Raw genomic sequence first — 20150 nt, forward strand, 5'->3', positions numbered from 1 at the left:
ATATCAATCACCTAGAACTTCTTGCAGTTTTTCAAGCACTAAAAGCTTTCCAACCAATAATAGTTCACAAATACATTCTCGTCAAAACAGACAACATGACAACAATGTATTATCTAAACAAGCAGGGAGGGACGCACTCCACGCAGTTAAGCATGTTAGCACAAAAAATTTGGCATTGGGCAATTCACAACCAAATTCGCCTAATTGCACAGTTTATACCAGGGATACAAAATCAACTCGCAGACAATCTCTCTCGAGATCACCAACAGGTCCACGAATGGGAAATTCACCCCCAAATACTGAACACTTATTTCAAACTCTGGGGAACACCTCAGATAGACTTGTTTGCGACAAGGGAGAACGCAAAATGCCAAAACTTCGCATCCAGATACCCACACAAACAATCCCAAGGCAATGCCCTATGGATGAACTGGTCAGGGATATTTGCTTACGCTTTTCCTCCTCTCCCTCTCCTTCCTTACCTGGTAAACAAACTCAGTCAAAGCAAACTCAAACTCATATTGATAGCACCAACTTGGGCAAGGCAACCCTGGTACACAACGCTGCTAGACCTATCAGTGGTACCCTGCATCAAATTGCCCAACAGGCCAGATCTGTTGACACAGCACAACCAAAAGATCAGACACCCAGATCCAGCATCGCTGAATCTAGCAATCTGGCTCCTGAAATCCTAGAATTCGGGCACTTACAACTTACCCAAGAATGTATGGAAGTCATAAAACAAGCAAGAAGGCCATCCACCAGGCACTGCTATGCAAGTAAATGGAAGAGGTTTGTTTGCTACTGCCATATTAATCAAATACAACCATTACACACAACTCCAGAACATGTAGTGGGTTACTTGCTTCACTTACAAAAATCTAACCTAGCTTTCTCTTCCATTAAGATTCACCTTGCAGCAATATCTGCATACCTGCAGACTACCTATTCAACTTCCCTATATAAAATACCAGTCATTAAAGCATTCATGGAGGGCCTTAGGAGAATTATACCACCAAGAACACTACCTGTTCCTTCATGGAACCTAAATGTTGTCCTAACTAGACTTATGGGTCCACCTTTTGAACCCATGCACTCCTGCGACATACAGTTCCTAACCTGGAAGGTGGCATTTCTCATCGCCATTACTTCCCTGAGAAGAGTAAGCGAGATTCAGGCGTTTACTATACAGGAACCTTTTATACAACTACACAAAAATAAAGTCGTCCTAAGGACCAATCCTAAATTTTTGCCAAAGGTTATTTCACCGTTCCATCTAAATCAAACAGTGGAACTTCCGGTGTTCTTTCCACAGCCAGATACCGTAGCTGAAAGGGCACTACATACATTAGATGTCAAAAGAGCATTAATGTATTACATTGACAGAACAAAGAACATCAGAAAGACTAAACAACTCTTTATTGCATTTCAAAAACCTCATGCAGGAAACCCAATTTCAAAACAAGGTATAGCCAGATGGATAGTTAAATGCATCCAAATCTGCTACCTTAAAGCTAAACGACAGCTGCCCATTACACCAAGGGCACACTCAACCAGAAAGAAAGGTGCTACCATGGCCTTTCTAGGAAACATCCCAATGCAAGAAATATGTAAGGCAGCCACATGGTCTACGCCTCACACATTCACCAAGCACTACTGTGTAGACGTGTTATCCGCACAACAAGCCACAGTAGGTCAAGCTGTATTAAGGACATTATTTCAGACTACTTCCACTCCTACAGGCTGATCCACCGCTTTTGGGGAAATAACTGCTTACTAGTCTATTGCAGAACATGCGTATCTACAGCGACAGATGCCATCGAACTGAAAATGTCACTTACCCAGTGTACATCTGTTCGTGGCATCAGTCGCAGTAGATTCGCATGTGCCCACCCGCCTCCCCGGGAGCCTGTAGCAGTTTGGAAGTTACCTTCAATTATTTATATATGTATCATCTCAACCTTAAATAAGTGCATACTTAGTCACTCCATTGCATGGGCACTATTACTACAATTCAACTCCTACCTCACCCTCTGCGGGGAAAAACAATCGAGGATGGAGTCGACGCCCATGCGCAATGGAGACAAAAGGAGGAGTCACTCGGTCCCGTGACTCGAAAGACTTCTTCGAAGAAAAACAACTTGTAACACTCCGGCCCAACACCAGATGGCGAGCTATTGCAGAACATGCGAATCTACTGCGACTGATGCCACGAACAGATGTACACTGGGTAAGTGACATTTTCAATTCTACTCCTTCATTCCTGGACGCTGGGGGGGTACTGTGTTACTTAACTTTGTGGTGCTGAAATACCCCCAGATCCCCTCTACACATTCTACATCATTGGGGGTACCTTGTTTGCATTCCATTTTTTTAGTATATGGTTTGTGCTCCCCCTAAGGTCACTATTGGTTATTGCTATTTGCTGTTTTCAAACCTTTTCTATGCCCGTTTCCGATTACTAGTGTTCATATTTAGTGTATTACTTACCTCCTAAGGATGGGTTACCTATCTAGTATCTTGTGGTAATTTGTTCCAAAAATAAAGTACCTTTATTTTTGTACAACTGAGTGTTTTGTTTCATGTGTAATAGTGCTGTGTGACTACACTGGTATTGCATGAGCTTTGCATGTCTCTTAGATAAGCCCTGGTTGCTCATCCACAGCTACCTCTGGAAAGCTTGCCGTTTAGACACTGCCTACACTTCACTAAGAGGAGATACCTGGACCTGGTATAAGGTATAAGTACCATAGGTACCTACCACATACCAGGCCAGCTTCCTACAGTAGGTCGTTACTTTTCTCATATCTTCCAACTATTCACAGGATTCCATATGGAGATGATCTATATATTAAGGGGTTCTATTTTAGCCAAGCTTTCTAAGCATGGTAGGGCTCTGAATATGTCACCCCTTGCATTGTGCATTAGTTCTGACCATAGCAGAGTTCAGGATATATCTCTGTTGTCTTTTTTTCTTTAGTTTCTGAGGACCGTGTCTAACTATGGGCTGATCTTGTGTTCGTCAGAATCTGGACTTCACACAATACACTTTAGTAAATGGTTCTGTCTGGTTCACTTGCATACACATTATACATTGAACACCAATATAATAAACAGTCCACTTTCTCCTGAAACTCACTTCTGTGAACACACAAGATTAAAAAAACAAAAGTTCCTGTACATGCCACGTTATAGTACTGATTCAATCCAGAGTTTCTTAGAAAAAGATTGCCCCGTGGCTGTGTGGGTGCGCCATCTCTGCATTTTTCCTTTGTCCCTGAATTTCCCCTGTCTCTGTTGATGTTAGGCTTATGGGGCACCTGATCCAGAGGGATCTCTTAAGCTGCAGATTGGTGCATTTTAGTGCTGCAACCCAGCAGACAGTAGTCTCGAATGGGCAGCCGTCCTTGACCTCTTTTGCCCGAACCATGGCTACTGGCAACAGACTCTAGTTTGAAGATTCATGAGTTTCACCACAAGCAGCTGCTGGACTGGGGTAGATGGAGCGCCTTCATTTTCATTATGTTTTGTGGGGTTTGGATGTTGACAAACAGCATGAAAACCGTTGCGCAATATTATGTTCATCAGGCTGTATGAGCTCAATAAATTGTGTGTGAGAACTGATGGTACAGCTTGTCTTTAGGGTCATCCTTAGCTACTTACAAATATTTTTATAGGAATGTCTGTTGCACGATTGAGATCTGTGCTGCCCACAGTAGACACTCCCACTAACCCTAGTGCTATTTTTCTTGGGAATACTAGTTGTATCTGGTCATCTGTATGTATAAGACAGAGGCCACTGCAAGGCGTTCTGGTAAAAGGGCATTCCTAGATTCATTTTAAGAGGAGGTTAACTCTCCCTTGCCTGAATGCCTGGATCTTTTGCATCTGAAGGATAGCACCCAAACTGACTGGCAATTCAGCATGCACACCTTCCTAAACCTATGCAGATAAACTGAAATTCACCTGGGCTTGTTGGCTTTGACCTGCATGGATCATGCTATTTGTGCTTCAAGAATGGTGAGCAGAGTGCTGGCTATTGCTTCTTGTCTAGGGACAAGCCTGACAAACCCTGCTGAAGCTCCGCTCTCCTGCAGTGCTTGGCTGCATGAACGTATCCACCTAGGTTTAGGAGCTCAGAGATGCAGGTGCAGTGCCCTAAAGCTCTCTTTATCACTCACTAAAGACTGGAGGAGGAATGTCCAAAGAAGGTACTGCTACAAATGCAGGTGAGCTGAGTGGTTACCTTGCCTGCTGAACACACCTCTCTATATCAATGTGTATTTGTTTCCTTTCATTGACCCTGCTGTTTGCAGTGGTAAAGCACTTAGTGATGTGCCAGCTAGCTGAATATAGAGAGAATTGTATGTTCTGAGCCTAACCTGTTCTGCCTGAGGGCACAATAGATTAGGTCAAACTGTGCTCTGCTCCCTATCATCACCTAAACCTAATGTGAAGCAGCCAACCCAGCACCTCTGGGACACCCATGTAGTGGGATGTCACCAATTTTGAGAAGCTAGCTTTGCCTACCCTAAACACAGGAGGTAGACTTGTCCGCCTGGATTCAATAAAACTCTTTGAGAACTTTGAAACACTTTCTGCTCACAAGCACTAATGTTATATGGTTCCTCCGGGTTTAGTAGGACTGTGTATTGTGTCAACAATAGCATTACAATATAGAGGCTTATCCTACTTATCTCAACAAACAGTAAATGTTGGTTTGATTTGGCTAACTCAGAGTACCTGATCTAAACCCCTAACCTGTCCAGAGTGATAGTTATTGATAACCTTGAACATGACCGCTCTGATTCCCAAGAAATTCATGGAAAAATATCTAACTCTTTTGTTTCTTACTTCTGCATGCCCAAGATGTCATCAAGAAAATATCCGAAAATATATTTTCAAATTTTTATCAAACAGATATTATTCTTGTAGTAAGAACATAAGCTACAATAATTAAATAGATGAGACACAATGTTGTAATCAGCATTATTAGAATAGTGAAAAATACAAACAATTCAACCATGTTAATTGTTACTAATGTTACTCTACTCTTATCTGTCACTAATATCTATACTAAAGAGAGCATAGTGGGAGCATCCTCTGCCAGACCTTTTGGGATGTCTAACCCCCATACCTTGGTATTATGTGTCAGGAAGCCAGTCTGTTTGTGCAGACTATGTTCCTTCGCAGGTTGAAGGTCGGAGTCAGCAGGACCGCATCTCATTTACATCAGTTCCATGATAACCTCACCAAGCTTAGCACGGATGCCGTTTATGTAATAAAACATGTCCTTAGCGCACCGTGGCAGAGGTACTTCTTTGGTTTCTCTGTAATGAAATAGTTGTCTACGACGAGCACAGACGAGTAAAACAAGGTATCGCTTTCTGATTATACCACTCTAACTAAATGTGCAGAGTCCAGGGCAACAATGCCTACTAAGAGTAAATGTGTATGTAATACATTCTTATGTTCGAGATATGTAAAACGTCACCATTAGAAAAAGATGTCAAGTTAAAAAGGAAATCTAAAATGAAGGCTAAGCAAAGGCTCTACAACGCTAGGATGTCAAACAGTAATCTTTTTGACTTGTAACTCCATTTTAACAGGATTGTGATACTCTACTTTACAAGGCTGATCACAAGCAGTTGATGATCGTGATTGTTCCTTTTTTTAAAACATTGCTTAGCTTACCAGTGTTTCCAGAGCTGTTTTATTGTGTCAATTCTGTTAGTTTGTTATGTAATTTATTTTATAGTATTATATTTTAAAATAATGTATTTTTCCACTGTTAATTAAATTCATTTTTGGGGAAGTTTTTTTTTTTTTTTTAGGTTGTGGGAAGAGAAGTGTTTTAAATCTGCTTTTAATGTTTAATTGGTAAATATTTTAATATAATTTCCTTATGATTTTATTTGTTCATTTAATAATGTTAGTATTAATTTTGTATATAAATTATATTATGTTAAAATATTTATTTTCAATTTATTTTATTTGTTTCCATTTATTTATTTTAAAGTATACATTTTTATTTTATGTAAGTTATAAATATTTTTAGATTATATGTGTATATATTTTTAAAATTAAGATATTTTATAAAGTTAGTAGTTTTTTTTAAAGTTAATATAATGTTTAAAATTCAATATCCATTCCTATTTTATGACAATATTTTGTTCTTTTAAAAAAAAAATGTAGTCTATCATTTGGTACTTTACATGCAAAATATGTAAGGTCAATATTTGTATCCTTGATATCTTTTCTGGCGACATTTGGTACTGTGACATTTTTGCTGGCAATATTCTGTCATACCACCAAGCTAGTCCTTGACTGCTTGTCTCTGTATACCTTCAGAGACAGCGGTATAGTGAAGCAAGCCTTCTGTTGCAGATTATAAGCCTGGTTCCCCAATAGGGACACTTGGCACCAACTTTCACAGGGCCTGGTGGCTCTTGCCACTCCACACACACAAGTAAAAGCCTGGCAGCTCCTCTTCTTGATAAAAATGTGCTTTGGGATTGGCTCATTTAGTGCACAGAGTTGCTTTTCAGTATAAAAGTGCTGTATTATTCAGTCTGTCTCAAACATCAGGTACGAGGGGACATCCATATGCGCAACACACAACATCTTTTAGCTAAACAAGTATATCTCGTCACTATCCAAGCTATAAAAGTATGGTAATAATATTTTTCAGTGTTGATCATTTCAGCCAATTATGTTTCTTTTTACAGTGTTGGGTATCAGGGACGTTAATTGGATGTCAGATGTACATCATTCCAACAGAATAAAACAGGAGCTCATACAAGCTAAAAATATGCAGCTAAACCTCAATTTGATTGTCTGAAGCATATTCAATTTTGGGTCTCCTACGCGTCAAAATGGTTTTTAGCTCGTCCAGCTTCAGGTCTGTCCATCAACTCAGGCGTAACTTCTGCATAATCTCTTTACTTAACTTCCTTAACAAATATAGTCATAAAATGATCAACTACCCCCATCATACTACATTTCATCAGACATTGCTAATTTGTGACACATTATAATACCATTGCTAGAGGTAATGCACTGGTTAGGGTGACGTACAAACCATTTACAACAGATACAGATTTCATCAGTGGATCAGACATCACTGTGTGAAATTTCAGCTTTGACACTCTGTGTAACTGACCATTACCTAGTCACTGTATCCTCCTCACCTTGCAGACTTGCTAGAGTGGAGGGAGGTAATGAATTGTAACCCGCAGCACATTAAGCTTGCTGTTGTGTTATTTTCCAATGGACTGAACAGTGTACAGCATAATAAATTTATTTTACGAGTTCAGTTTCTGATGGCAATGAAAATGTATGATTGAAGCCCAACGTTTGGATATTTATAGCCGCCTCTGGGGATCAGTCTGCTGTAGTTGGCATTATGTTGGCTGAGATAAAAGAAAATGGTAAGGACTTTACAAAGTCTTCATGTCCTTCCAGCTGGTCAAAGCGCCTCCCTGTGCTTGTTGTCCTAGTATTTTGAGATAAGTCATCCTATGCGTATGATATTCTAACTCGTGAGGAAGCCTCTTTCTCCTTGTAGCTATGATGTCCAGAGAAATGCGGAGTTCTTTTTGGCCCCCATGTGCACGGTATTCCAACTTGTGAAGGAGCACTTCCTTCATTGTGGTTAAAGAAAATTGTGGATGCTCTTCCACGTACAAAGCATTCCAGCCTATGATGATGCATCTTCTCCACTGTCGTCAAAGAGCCTTGATCAGAGACCCTTGTTTCCAGTAAGAAATGAAGCCCTTCCACCTGTGCAGTAATCAAGCTGGTGAAGAAGCACGTTCTTTACTGTGGTCAAAGAGTCTTGATATCCTTGCCACCAATGTGTCCTATAAGAAGAAACGTTTGTCACATATGTGATTCTTTTCCTTTACAGTTCATTGTTTGTCAGTTAAGGGCAGTGTTGTCACATATGTGATTCTTTTCCTTTACAGTTCATTGTTTGTCAGTTAAGGGCAGTGTCAAGCTTAAGAACCAATCTCTTGTTCGTAAGGCTGCGAGTGGAAATGGACCTGTGTATCTTGGGCAGTTGTTACCAAGACTCAGAGATAGACATTGTTTATGGACAGAAAGTGCCCCCTAGTCTTCTCGCACCACGGTTTCAAAGACTCCTTATTGGGGGTGGTGGGGTGCACCATTGTGGTTTTGTGTGATAAGTGGCAGATGTATGTAAGGACAGGTTTGCAATTACGAAAATAGTGAATTTTTGTGATTTGCTATTTGGCAATCGCAAACACCCATGTATGAAAGTGTCCTTTACACTTTCTGCGATTCCCAGTCTGTCACAAATAACATTCATGAGATAGGTCTTGTTTTGGAATCACAAAAATCACAGGGATGGTGGTCAGCAGACCACCATGTCTGTGATTGCTTAGCAATAAAGCAACTTTAAAAAATGTAGCCCGTTTTCTTTCAAGGAAAATGGTAAGCATTTAAAAAGAAATATATATATCTTTTCAGGCGGTGGTCCGTGGGATTCACACATACTATTGTGATTCAGTAGAAGGGAAGCCCTGAACACACAACCTTCCAAATACCAAATTGCAAACCCTATTTGCGATTCTGTAATAGAGATAGTAATCTATTACCGAATCGCAATAGGGTCTGGTACATACCAAAAGGCATTTTTCTTGCCCTAGTTTCTGGAACAGGCTTTAGTAGCTGCTGGACCAGATAGAGGACCATTCCACTTAAAGCTCTCAAGACTCCTCTTTTCAAGTGGCACTGGGCCGACTGTAGTTGTTAAGCCGGAACTTGATTGTAGAATGGTTACTTGCTCATAAATTCCTGCTGAATTTGACATCACGGTGTGATGCAGCCCTGGGGATACATGTAGCAAGGAGGGTATAAAATCAGATAATATGATCTATTATCTTTTCCTGTATCTCAGTAGTTTCATGTAATGATCTGTGTTAGACTGGCCAGCTGTAGGGTGGTCTTCACTCAAAAAGGTTGCTTGCTCCTCCATGTTTGCTGATCTCCTTTTTGTTGGCAATAGGACTCTCTGCACTTTACTGCTGCTAACCAGTGTTAACATGTGTATGTTCTCTCCTTTAAATATGGTGAAATTGGCACATTTAATGTACTTTTAAGCCCCTAATAAAGTGGTACTACATGTACCCAGAGCCTGTAAATTAAATGGTACTAGTAGGCTTGCAGCACCCATTGTGCCACCCACTCAAGTAGACCCTTAAACATGTCTCCTGCTTGCCATTGCAGCCTGTGTGTGTGCAGTTTAAACTGCTATCTCAACCTGACAAAATAAACACTTTGCCAGGCCTAAACCTTTGTTTTTAATGTATGTCACCCCTAGGGAAGGCCCTAAATAGCCCTTAGGTCAGGGTGCAGTGTCTAAAGAATGGTAATTTAAAGCCCTCTTTGAGTCAAAATTCTGAAAATTGCACTTTGAGAAAGTTGCTGTTTCCTTGTCCTAAACATTTGGTTCTTGCTGTCTGTATCCCATGTCCCACTACTAGGTTTAGCTGACAATGTAACTTTGTGTATTACTCCCAGACTTTGAGACAAAGGGGAAATAGGTGTTGGCAGGATGGGCCATCTCTGACTTGATGAGGAGTAGGAGCTGGCACCTACCACACTTGCAAATCACAAGTCCTTGCCTGAGCACACTCTCAAAGGGTTTGACACCAGTGATTTTTTACCCCAGGCAAGCTTAGGGCAGGACTGAGAGGCAGGAAATTCCAATCACATGTGGGTATGGAAACCTCTAGACCTTTCTCCTACTTCAAATTTGGCACCAGGTATAAATAATGGACCCTCAAACCCAGTGACCCAACTCTTCAGTGCACCTCTGGACTTGTGAAAGACTTAGAAAGGAGTGCTGTACTTCTGTGCAAGAAAGACTGCTGCTCTGTTTTCCTGCTGCCTGATAGAAAGTACTGAACCTGCATCTTGATCCCAAGACCATCCAAGTGACTCCACAAGCTAGTTGGCTGGCCACCTGATTAGAGCCTTAGGGACACAAAAGGCTTCAACCACCTTGAACCTAGCACCTGAACTCTGCCTGCTGTAAGTCTTACCCTCGAGTGGTGCCATACACTCCTGGTCCTTTGGAAGTGGGCCTGAAGATGTTCTGCCAGCCCAGCTGTGGTACTTTAGGCAGCACCGATACAGCGCGGTGCATCTCCTGGCAGTCGCATCGAATCGCTGCAGCTCGACTCATCCCCAATGCCGGTCCTTGCATTACTGCCTGCAGTCCTTGACCCAGGCCTTCACATCGCAAGCCCCTTGTCGACAGCATGCTCAATGACGATGCAGGACTTTGCATAGCAGCCCTGCAGCTTCTTCAAAATTACCAGTGCTTGACACATCTTTGACGAGGGATCTCGCAAAGCTCCCTAAAGCAGGATTTAAGGTTACTTTGTTCAGCAGGCCTATCTTGGTCCTGTGTCTGGCCCACACTCCATCCCGGTTAGCCTGAACTTGTGACTTTGTCTTGATCCAGTCAGACCAGATAGCCACAATTGGCACCTTGTGCTTCTAGTGCTATGTTCACTTTAAAACAATTTTCTTTAAAATTGCATCTCTCTGGTTCTACCTATTGGATATTTGTCATCTTGATCTTGAATAATGCATTAAATGTAACTGCATTTTTCTAAATTGGGGTGGGATTTTTCTTGTGTTTTTAGTTGATTACTGATTGAAGTGCTGCAGAAATACTTTACATATTGACTCTAAGTTAAACCTGACTGCTTTGTGCCACGCTACCGCAGGCTTAAGCACAGGTTAATTTGGGGTTTGATTGTGACTTCATCCTGACAGAATTTGTGGCTGCTGCTTAAAAAGGGTTACACTTCCCTTATGTAGGAGGCCTGCTCAGGATTTGGTGTACACCTATAGGTGAGGCACCCGGTACTGAGTCAAGGCTACCCTTAGTGATAGTGTAGCTGGCTCTACATAACCAGAGCTCTCATAGGGGTAGCTGTGGAGAGCAGCTAAGGCTTATCCAGGAGGGTGTAAAGCGGTTTCAAATACCACACACGTCAGTCAGTTAAAAACACAGGAAAGAACCACACCAGTGTTGCAAAAATATGTAATATTTATTATGGAATGCACTATAGAACTAACCTAGGTATATCTCCTAACCGGAGATATGGTCATACAAAAATATTCTTAGCGGCAGGTAAGTAAAGGCAGAAAATAACATGGGCCCCTATGGAGGTGCCAAACCACATACTAAAAAAATGGAATGCAAAACTAATTCCTAACCCACACTACCACCCAAGGACCCTTAGGACTGAGGAAGTACTAAAACCACAAAGGTAAGTAGGTAGGATTCCCCAGGTGCCCGTGTGCAGAGTTGAAATCTCAGGTCAGTGTCCTTAGGCTAGCATAGGGAAGTTGTGGTTCGAGTTTTCTCATTTCAGGACCCTTCCCAGAGGACCCCGAGGAAACCTGCTGGGACAAAGGAGGTTGGATAGTGCCCCCACCTGTGGATACCCAGAACAGTGGAGTACCTACACCAGCGAGCCCGGGTGCATAGGGTAATGTCGGAACGTCCCGCTGAAGTCAGTAAGGATCTTGGTTGTCCAGCTGCTGTTGCGACCCGTGGATCAGTGGAACCCGGGCGTGGACTCTGAGAGAAGAAGACCTAAGGAGAGAGGGGACAGAGTCCAGACCCCCAGAGGTGACCAGGCGGTGCAGGAGGGCAATGCCCACCCTTCTTGATGATGCTTCCTGAAGGACAATGGCCGAAGAAGTGCAGCTCTGGAGTCCAGGCGATGCAGAAAGCTTCCAGGAGTCGTCCAAGAGCTGTGTCACGCCAGTCGTCGAATTGCAGAGAGGTCAGCGGGACCACCAACAAGCCTTGGCAAATCCAGAGAATCGCTGCATGGAGTTTGCAGGATTTGTGGGCACCAGAAAGGTCAGGTAGGTCAGGGCCAGCCTGCAGCACACAGGAGAGCCAGCAGGAATCTGTGGAGCCCCCAACAGGACCCTCTGGCAGCAGGCACCGGGAGTCACAGGGAGGCTTCAACAGCACAGCATAGAGGGATGCCGACATCACAGAGTGGACGTTGTTCTTGGAGAATGCTGGAAGCCGTGGCTTCTTGGAGATAGGAAGTCTCTGGTCTGAAGGACCAACAAGCCTTGGCAATGACAAGCAGACGCAGTGCACTGGGGCTCCAGCCAAGCAGCTCCAACGAGGGACCACACATTTCCCAGTTGCAAGGAAGATAGGTCAGAACTCTGGAGAGCCACACAACCACCACCTGTGTTGTAGGACCTTAGAGAGTCCGTGAGACAGCTGGATCCACAAGCCGGTGGTCATTGTTGAGGTGCCTGCTGATGTTGGGAAGTGACTCATTCACTCCTCGGGAGATTCCTTCTTGCTTTTCTAAGTGCAGGCAGAGTCCCAGTGACTCTGGAGGATGCAGTGCCACGGAGTTGCAGCAGTCTTCTTTGCAGAACTGGGACACAAAGTGGCAGTAGGAGCCCTCCTACTGGTTGTAATCTTGCTCTTGGTTCCAGCGAAGAACAGCAACGGTTCCGGTATCCAGGTTGCAGAAGTGTCTTGCAGAGGAGACTTGCAGACGGTTTCTGAAGTCTTGCAGATGAATCTGGAGTCCCACCCTTAGGAGAGCCCTTAATTATCCCAGGAAGGGGGTTCTACACTTACTGCAGTGACCCACCTATCAGAGGGGGGTCATTGACGTCATCCAGCTGGACTAACCAGTCAGATGCTCCCAATGGGCCTTTGTCATCTTATGTCCAAGGTGGCAGAATCAAGTGGCCACCTGGCAGAGCTCTGAGTAGCTCCCCTGTCCTTTGTGTAGTTTGGAACTGGGGGTTCCTGCACTGGTGCAAACTGGTTTATGCAAGGAGGGCACCAAATGTGCCCTTCAAAGCAGTCTGGAGGCGCTCAGAGGCACACCCATCCCAGCCCAGAGGCACTTGTTTCTAAAGAAGAGGGGGTCACACCTCTATCTTACAGGAAATCCTTTGTTCTGCCTTCCCCTGCCTGAGGTATGCTCATCAGCAGGAGTTCAGAAAAGTGTCTGGGGTCAGCAGCAGATCGGGCTGGCATACAAACCCTGCAAGGCTGTGTAGGCAAACTTTGCGGGATCATGGTACATGGTATCATGCAACTAACACTGGAATTGGTGTAACTGCATGATTCCAACATGTTTGATACCAAACATGCCTAGGTTCAGTGAATCTATTATGTAATAGGACAACTTGTGTAGACCAGTGTCCACTACATACCTTAAGATGGCTTCCCCGCACTTACAAAGCCCAGGAAATGTAGTCTGGGGTTTGTAGGGGCACCTTTGCTCCTGCAGGGGTGCCCTCACACTTAGAACCATGCACCCTGCCCTTGGGCTGAAGGGCCTACCTTAAGGGTGACTTACAGGGTCAGAGTGCAGTGACCCTGATATGAGGCAAACCTTATATCTGGAATTAAAGGTGCAGGGATGTGGAATTCCTACCGCCCGACGCCCGGGACATCTTGTTTGCGGTCAAGGGCAACAAGTTTTTATGTTTACTTTGTCCTTGGGACAAGTAGGCCCAACCCTCTGCAGCACAATCCCTTTGGCTGCATGTTTACAGAGAGTGGAACTCACTGCAGTTGAGGTAATGTGTTTCCAAAAGATAATGCTATCCGAACTTGTATTTATGGTTCATTATTTGAAAGCCTTCATTATTAGGGTGAGTGCTGTAAATAAATGTTTTAAGGTCACACTTCACTACTGACGTTGGTTCCAGTACAAAAAAAAAACGTGTATACACATGTTTGAAAAGTTTAGGCTATGAGGCTAAGTATAATGCTCCCAGAATGCTCTCTGATTAGATGCAAATGAAGTGTCATTTAGTAAAATGTGTTGATGCATGCTAGTATTTCCCAAAAATATTTCTAATGGAAAATCAGTGTAACCATTTTCAACACGAATATGGGAAGCATGAAAATAAACACTGACAAAGCCAACTGGTCTGACATAGTTTTATAAGTCTTTTAGTTTCATCAATGCAATGCTTGTTTTGACATGGCTTTTGTAACACTTTATTGTTGTGGGAGCTACCAGACCCTCAATATTGTAACAAACACTGGCAAAAAAAAAAAAATAAGTTTTTGAACTCTAAAAGCACACGTTGCCACCAGTGGCATAACAAAGGCCCCGCAGCTGCCCTCCAGGGGGCCCCTTCAGCACAGCACCTGCCCTGAGTGAGTCTGGAGAGGGGGCTCCTCCATGTTCTTTGCAAAGGGGCACCCTCCAGTTTCGTTACGTCACTGATTGCCACTGTAGTTCCTGACACTGAACAAAACTACTTTGTGTGCCAATATGCTCCTTGTGGAAGAGCAGAATGCGATCACTCACAGTAAAGCCAGCCGAAAGAGAGACACCAGACCTAATTAGGGACCAAGACCCACATGTAGGTAGCTTTTTGCATGTCGCAAACAGTGACTTTCGCTGTTTGCGACGTCCAAAAAGCACATTGCGATGCACAAACCCAGTTTTGCGATTCAGTAACCTGGTTACAGAATCGCAAAACGGGTTTGCGACTCGCAATTAGGAAGGGGTGTTCCCTTCCTAATTGCGACTCACAGTTCAACGTAGGATTGTTTTGTGACCGCGGGTGCAAACCAATCGCAGTTTGCACCCATTTAAAATGGGTGCTAACACTTTCGCAAAAGGGAAGGGGTCCCCATGGGACCCCTTCCCCATTGTGAATGTCACTGTAAACCACTGCCTGCTCTGAAAAAATGAAACGGAAACGTTTCATTTTTCGTTTTTGTAATGCATCTCGTTTTCCTTTAAGGAAGCAGTCACAGACATGGTGGTCTGCTGTCTCCAGCAGGCCACCATCCCTGTGAGGGCCGCTATTCGCAAGGGGGTCGCAAATTGCGACCCACCTCATGATTATTCACTAGGTGGGCATTTGCGAAGCCCTTGCGAATCACAGATGGTGTCAGGGACACCATCCTACATTCGGATTTGCGACTCGCAAATCGCGAGTCGCTCTGACTCGCAATTTGCGGGTCGCAAATCTGAACCTGCCTACATGTGGCCCCAAATTCTTAAAGAAAGTCACAAAAGTGCACCCATGGTATATGTCGTACCCCTATAAAATATTTGTGAACTGTATTTTAGCATGGGTAAATACGCATGTGTAGATTTGCTCATGTGAAAATCTATTGAGCATTTGCAAGTTCATTTTCCCTCCAGCCACTTTCTTCCCAACCCTGGAAGAAGTTCTAATTCTGCCATTGTCAGGAGTAAATGTCCAACCTTTCTTATTATGGGAAAATATTAGAGAGAAGCTGGTAAAAATCTTTAAAACATGCAGGTTGGTAGGTTTGCAGACTCAAAGGAATTCCAGCCCTGGAACTATTGCTTACTGCTTCCTCCAGCCCCAGTATGCAGATCTGCAGAAAGGTGGCAAAATAAGGAAATTGCTACAGTAGGGATTGAAACTGCAAGTATTCAAGCCCTACCATGGTAGCAGCCCTGGCATAATCAGAGAGGCTATTATCAGAGCTCTTACATAATGAGATTGCTGCCATAATTTGTCGCCACACTACATGGCACCAAAGGGACAAGTAGATCTTTTTACAGGACAAGTAGATTTGAGAAGCAACCTGTCCCCTGGACAAGTAGATATTTTAATAAATTCCACACCCCTGAAGGTGCTTGCACAATTTCACACAGGCTGCAATGGCAAAGCCTGCAGACAGTTTGTATGGGCCTCCATGGGTGGCACAATACATGCTGCAGCCCATGGGGAAACCTCTGGTGTACCAATGCCCTGGATACCTAAGTGCCATATACTAGGGACTTACATGGGTGCACCAGTATGCCAACTGTGAGGTATAAGAGTAACCTTACAACAAAATTTAGAGGAGAGAGTACTGACACTAGGGTACTCGTTAGCAGGATCTCAGTGTACTACAATCTGAACACACTGACACCAGGCAAAAAGTGGAGTTAACTGTGCCAGAAAGGTGCTAATTTCGTACACCCTCAATAACTCATTCCATTTCCAACAATCCTAAATGCTGACCATTATGGAAAATAGTGGACAATAGGAGTGTGCACGCTTTCAAATTTATTTCCTCTATGAGACCTTTATGAAAAGTACACAAAATTTGCAAGGTTTTGCAAGGGTTGAACATGCACATTATAATCAAAACTTTCACAAGCATTTTCTATGCAAGTGTAACTTTTGCAGTACCTGTGGCTCACAAGTGTCGATTCACTCTCAAGGAAAAGGTAAGTAAGGTGTATACCCTTGCTTACAAAATGTTTGGTAAATGTTGATAGTTTTCGCTCTAGTGTAAAACTCCTCTTGGCGTATGGAAAGTGAAATTGGAAACGTTGCCAAAAAGTGATCAGAAAGCATGCGAAAATCTGATTGCTTTATTTGAAAACTGGTATGCCCCTGGACTGGACAGTCCATTGTAAACAGAATTGTTATGTCTTCTGTCAAAGAAGGATCACTTGCTTAAAAGGTGGAAACATGTTACACTGACCTTGGCATTTTCTTGTATCTCTCAGGTTAAATAAGATGGAAAATGTGATTTCTTTGGTCAAAGGAAGAATTGAAGAAGTTGATTTGCCAGTAGAAAAAGTAGATGTGATCATATCCGAATGGATGGTAAGTTGTTAAAAAAAAAAGTATAGTTTTTTTTGGTGAAGGGGTCCTCTTTTATTGTGTTAGCCTCACTTATCAATTTTGATGTGTAGAGAAATTCAGAATTTATCATGTCAGCTGTAGCTTTATGGTGCCACGTGTCCGACATCTGAATGTATAGCCAAAACAGGCATAAAAAGTGCATTGCCAGTAGCGAGTGAGTCTGTTCTTGTTAAAGGTGCCCACAATTTCAAAAAACTCTTTTTACATCAGTTCTGAACAGCCAGACATGACGTTTCCCTTGCATAGATCCACTTACATAAATACTATAAGCTTTCCTTACATACTCCAGATAACAACAGCTGTCATCAGCAGTGCCAGCTTCCCTTGCATAGATCCTCTTACATAAATAGTACAAGGTTCCTTTGAATACACAGGACAATTGAAGGAGACTTGGCACAGTGCAGGTCCACACACATGGAATAGGTACAGCATGGGCCGCAGTGAAGAAAGCTTCTCTCCTGTCTTTGATGATGTGTGTCTTTGCTGTGCAAACGTGCCAGTTGAGTGTCTGATGATATGTTGACAAATATGGAAGAGTGAGATGGATAAAGAAGAATAAGACATGGAAGTGAGAAAGGAACATGGTGTATCTCTAACACAGAGTTGTGTTTAACCTGTTTTTAGTTGGATGCAATCTCAGTGTGGTCGACTCAGCGTTTTTGTCACTCAGAGTTTGTGAAAATGACTTCCACTTAACTGGGTCATTATCAGCCGCAGCCCGTCCTTTAGGGCGGAGGGGCCATGTCCACCCCCCCTCCACTTTTTGCCCCTCATGAAGAGTGACGGTCAGGCTAAACCAATGTCAGCCTAACAAAAACTCTTCATGTTCAGCTCAGGCAGCCAGGAGCGATACATGCACGATTTGCTCAAACTCGTGGCTGCCTGAGCTGAACTTTGCTGGGCTGAAGAGGTCACAGCTCCTATGGGCGTGACCTCCTCAGCTCAGCAAAGGTGCCTCGAGGCCCTTCCCCTTGGTGACGAGGGGAAGCGTCACCTATTGACTTCGACCTGGGTGCTTCAGGTTTAAGCCCTGGGTGAGCGTCAGTCAGTGACACCTCATCACAGAGTGGGGTGGGGTCGGAAGTCTCACGACCCCATCCCACTCTGTGATGAAGTTGAGACTGCTGCCTTCCCTCATCCAGAGAGGGAAGGCAGCAGTCTCACCTCTCCTGGGACCTCCGAGCTGAAGGTTTTTTTTTTTTTTTTTTGTGTGTGTGTTTTGATGAGTGTTGTGAATGGATGTGCATGTGTGAATGAATAAGTGTGAGTGTGCTTGTTGCCCGCCCCCCTCCCTCCTAAAATTACAGGCCGCAAACTGGTCATTATAAAGCCCCTTCTTTAAGGGGAGAGACAGGCTGACCACACTGCATAAATGGTCAACCCAATACCAACCTTTTCACACACTTCTTAGGTCCCTGCAGTATCAGCACTCTGTTTCACGGCTCGTGTGCCCGTATCCGCATTCATGCAGACAACAGAGAGAGCGTCTATGTATGGCAGGCTGTGGATCCTGAAAAAACATAACGGGTTACTACCATAAGGCCCCACCAAGAAACATTTAACTTAACACCCTGTGTTACAGATGTACTGCGGTATGACTATTAAAGTCCAGCTGCATGAAACATGAGAATTTGGGCTATGGCAGGGTAACCTTATCATGCAAATACCGGACCGTCTTGGGTCTGGTCAGGTGCGTTTACTTAACCTTAGGCTCAACCCTGGGTAGCTTTGGCTGCGAGCAGTAAGGCTTAGCAAAGGAACAATGTGTAAAGCATTTAACAGCACCAATCAAGTAAATAAGAAAGTTACATGAAATGAATGAAACAAGACACCAATTTATAGAAAGTATAGCCTATTTTTAATGATTTTTTAGAGACCTTAATCATCAAAATCCACCAAAGGGTTCCAGAGATACAGATGTTTGAAGCAATAAATAGCTTTTAAATCCACGGCAAACAAGCATTGGCCAACACCAACAAAAAGTTTAGAAACCTTTAAGAAGTTTGAAACAGTTCAACCACTCTGACCTGGTTTGGTTGACCAAGTCCAGCAGGACAGAAGTCTAGGGGGACAGAAGGGTCACTTTGGACAGTTACCAGGCCACCAGAACGTTTTTAAAGCAAGATGCAAACTTCACAGGATGAAAGAACAGCAGTTGCAGTTGCTCTGGCATCACAGTATTTCTTTGTGTGCCTCTAAAGGGTGTGCAAAGTGATCTTCTTCTCATCCTCTTTCCAAGTTCAGAGAGTAGTAAGGGTCAACGTGCCAGGGATGCCACATTTATCCAAGGAGAGCACCTGAGAGGACCACCCAATCACTAGCCAGTGGGTTACTGGGTCCCCTCCTACCGAGTGACGAAGTTACTGTGATGTGTCACATTACCCCTTTCAAGATGGCTCAACCCTTCCTCGGGTGTGAGGAGCAAGGTAGTCCACCCTAGAGGTGTGGCTTCTAGACGGCAACACGCCCACGGTAAAAACCAGTTTGGGGATGAGTTTCCCCTCTCTGGCCTTGTCTCCATGCTGTCTACAGGAACAAAAGACATCCTGCTCAGTGGTGTTTGGCCAGGCAGCCCATCAAAGGTGGCTTCCCCTATGAAGCTTGCCTCTGGGCTAACCTCTCCCCCCTAACTCCCCACCTTCCCCATCCCGAATGGCCATCTGGAAAGAGGAAATGACAACTCGCTGCTGAAGCACTGCTCTTTGCTCTCAAGCCTGGCGGACGTTCACACATCTCCCCAGGCGATCAGAAACGTGTCTGAGTGTGTATGCACACAAGGGCAACTTTCTAAAAGCTGCTCATCATTGATAGTGACAAAAATGTCACCTTAACTTCATGTCGCAAATAATGTCACAATTATTTTGATACATTACATGACTTAGTTTGGTAGCCGCAGTAAAAGGTTAGCTCGGTGGGGATGTCATGCAGTTACCCTATACTTGCCAGAGGGGCTACCAACCTTACGTGCAGCAAAACTACAATTTGGAAATGTTGCTACTAAGATATATTGTAAAACATATGTCTTAGCTAAATATTGCTCCCTGCCATAGGGCTTGATAGGCCTTCCTTAGGGGAGACTTGCATATAATGTTAAGAGATGGAGTGGCTTGGCCATAGGGTTGAATGGCAAAGTCGAGCTGGCAGTGCAAACACTATCCTTCCAGTCTGCAGTGACAGACTGGGAGCCATTTTGTACGTTGTCACATGAAGGGTGTCACAAACAGTTTTGCAGCCCTGAGTGGACACTCTGGGCCTGATTTAGATGTTGGCAGTAACGGTTCCGCTGTCGACTTTTCAACTGTGAACTGTGACTGTCCGCCTGCCATATTTAGATGTTGGCTGTCCTATAGACCAAAGACCGCATTTGAACTGCCGTCTCTGCCAAGAATCATCAGCCACGCTGATGGCGGGAAAGGGAAAAGGGGATGCTGGCAGGACCGCAGTCAGTCTTCCAGCTGTGCAGATTT

The 20150-nt window shown here is 43.8% G+C and overlaps 1 protein-coding gene across 2 annotated transcripts in view; it reads left to right on the plus strand.

The window, feature by feature from the left end:
- PRMT3 (protein arginine methyltransferase 3) overlaps window positions 1-20150 on the plus strand; it is a 739945-nt gene that overhangs the window by 240929 nt on the left and 478866 nt on the right. For both annotated transcript variants that reach the window (XM_069221933.1, XM_069221934.1), the window contains exon 10: window positions 16545-16644. In XM_069221933.1, coding sequence (XP_069078034.1) covers window positions 16545-16644 — 100 coding nt within the window. The remainder of the gene's footprint in view (window positions 1-16544; window positions 16645-20150) is intronic.

The sequence above is a fragment of the Pleurodeles waltl genome, chromosome 3_1 (assembly GCF_031143425.1).
Source record: "Pleurodeles waltl isolate 20211129_DDA chromosome 3_1, aPleWal1.hap1.20221129, whole genome shotgun sequence".
NCBI classification, from domain to species: Eukaryota; Metazoa; Chordata; class Amphibia; order Caudata; family Salamandridae; genus Pleurodeles; species Pleurodeles waltl.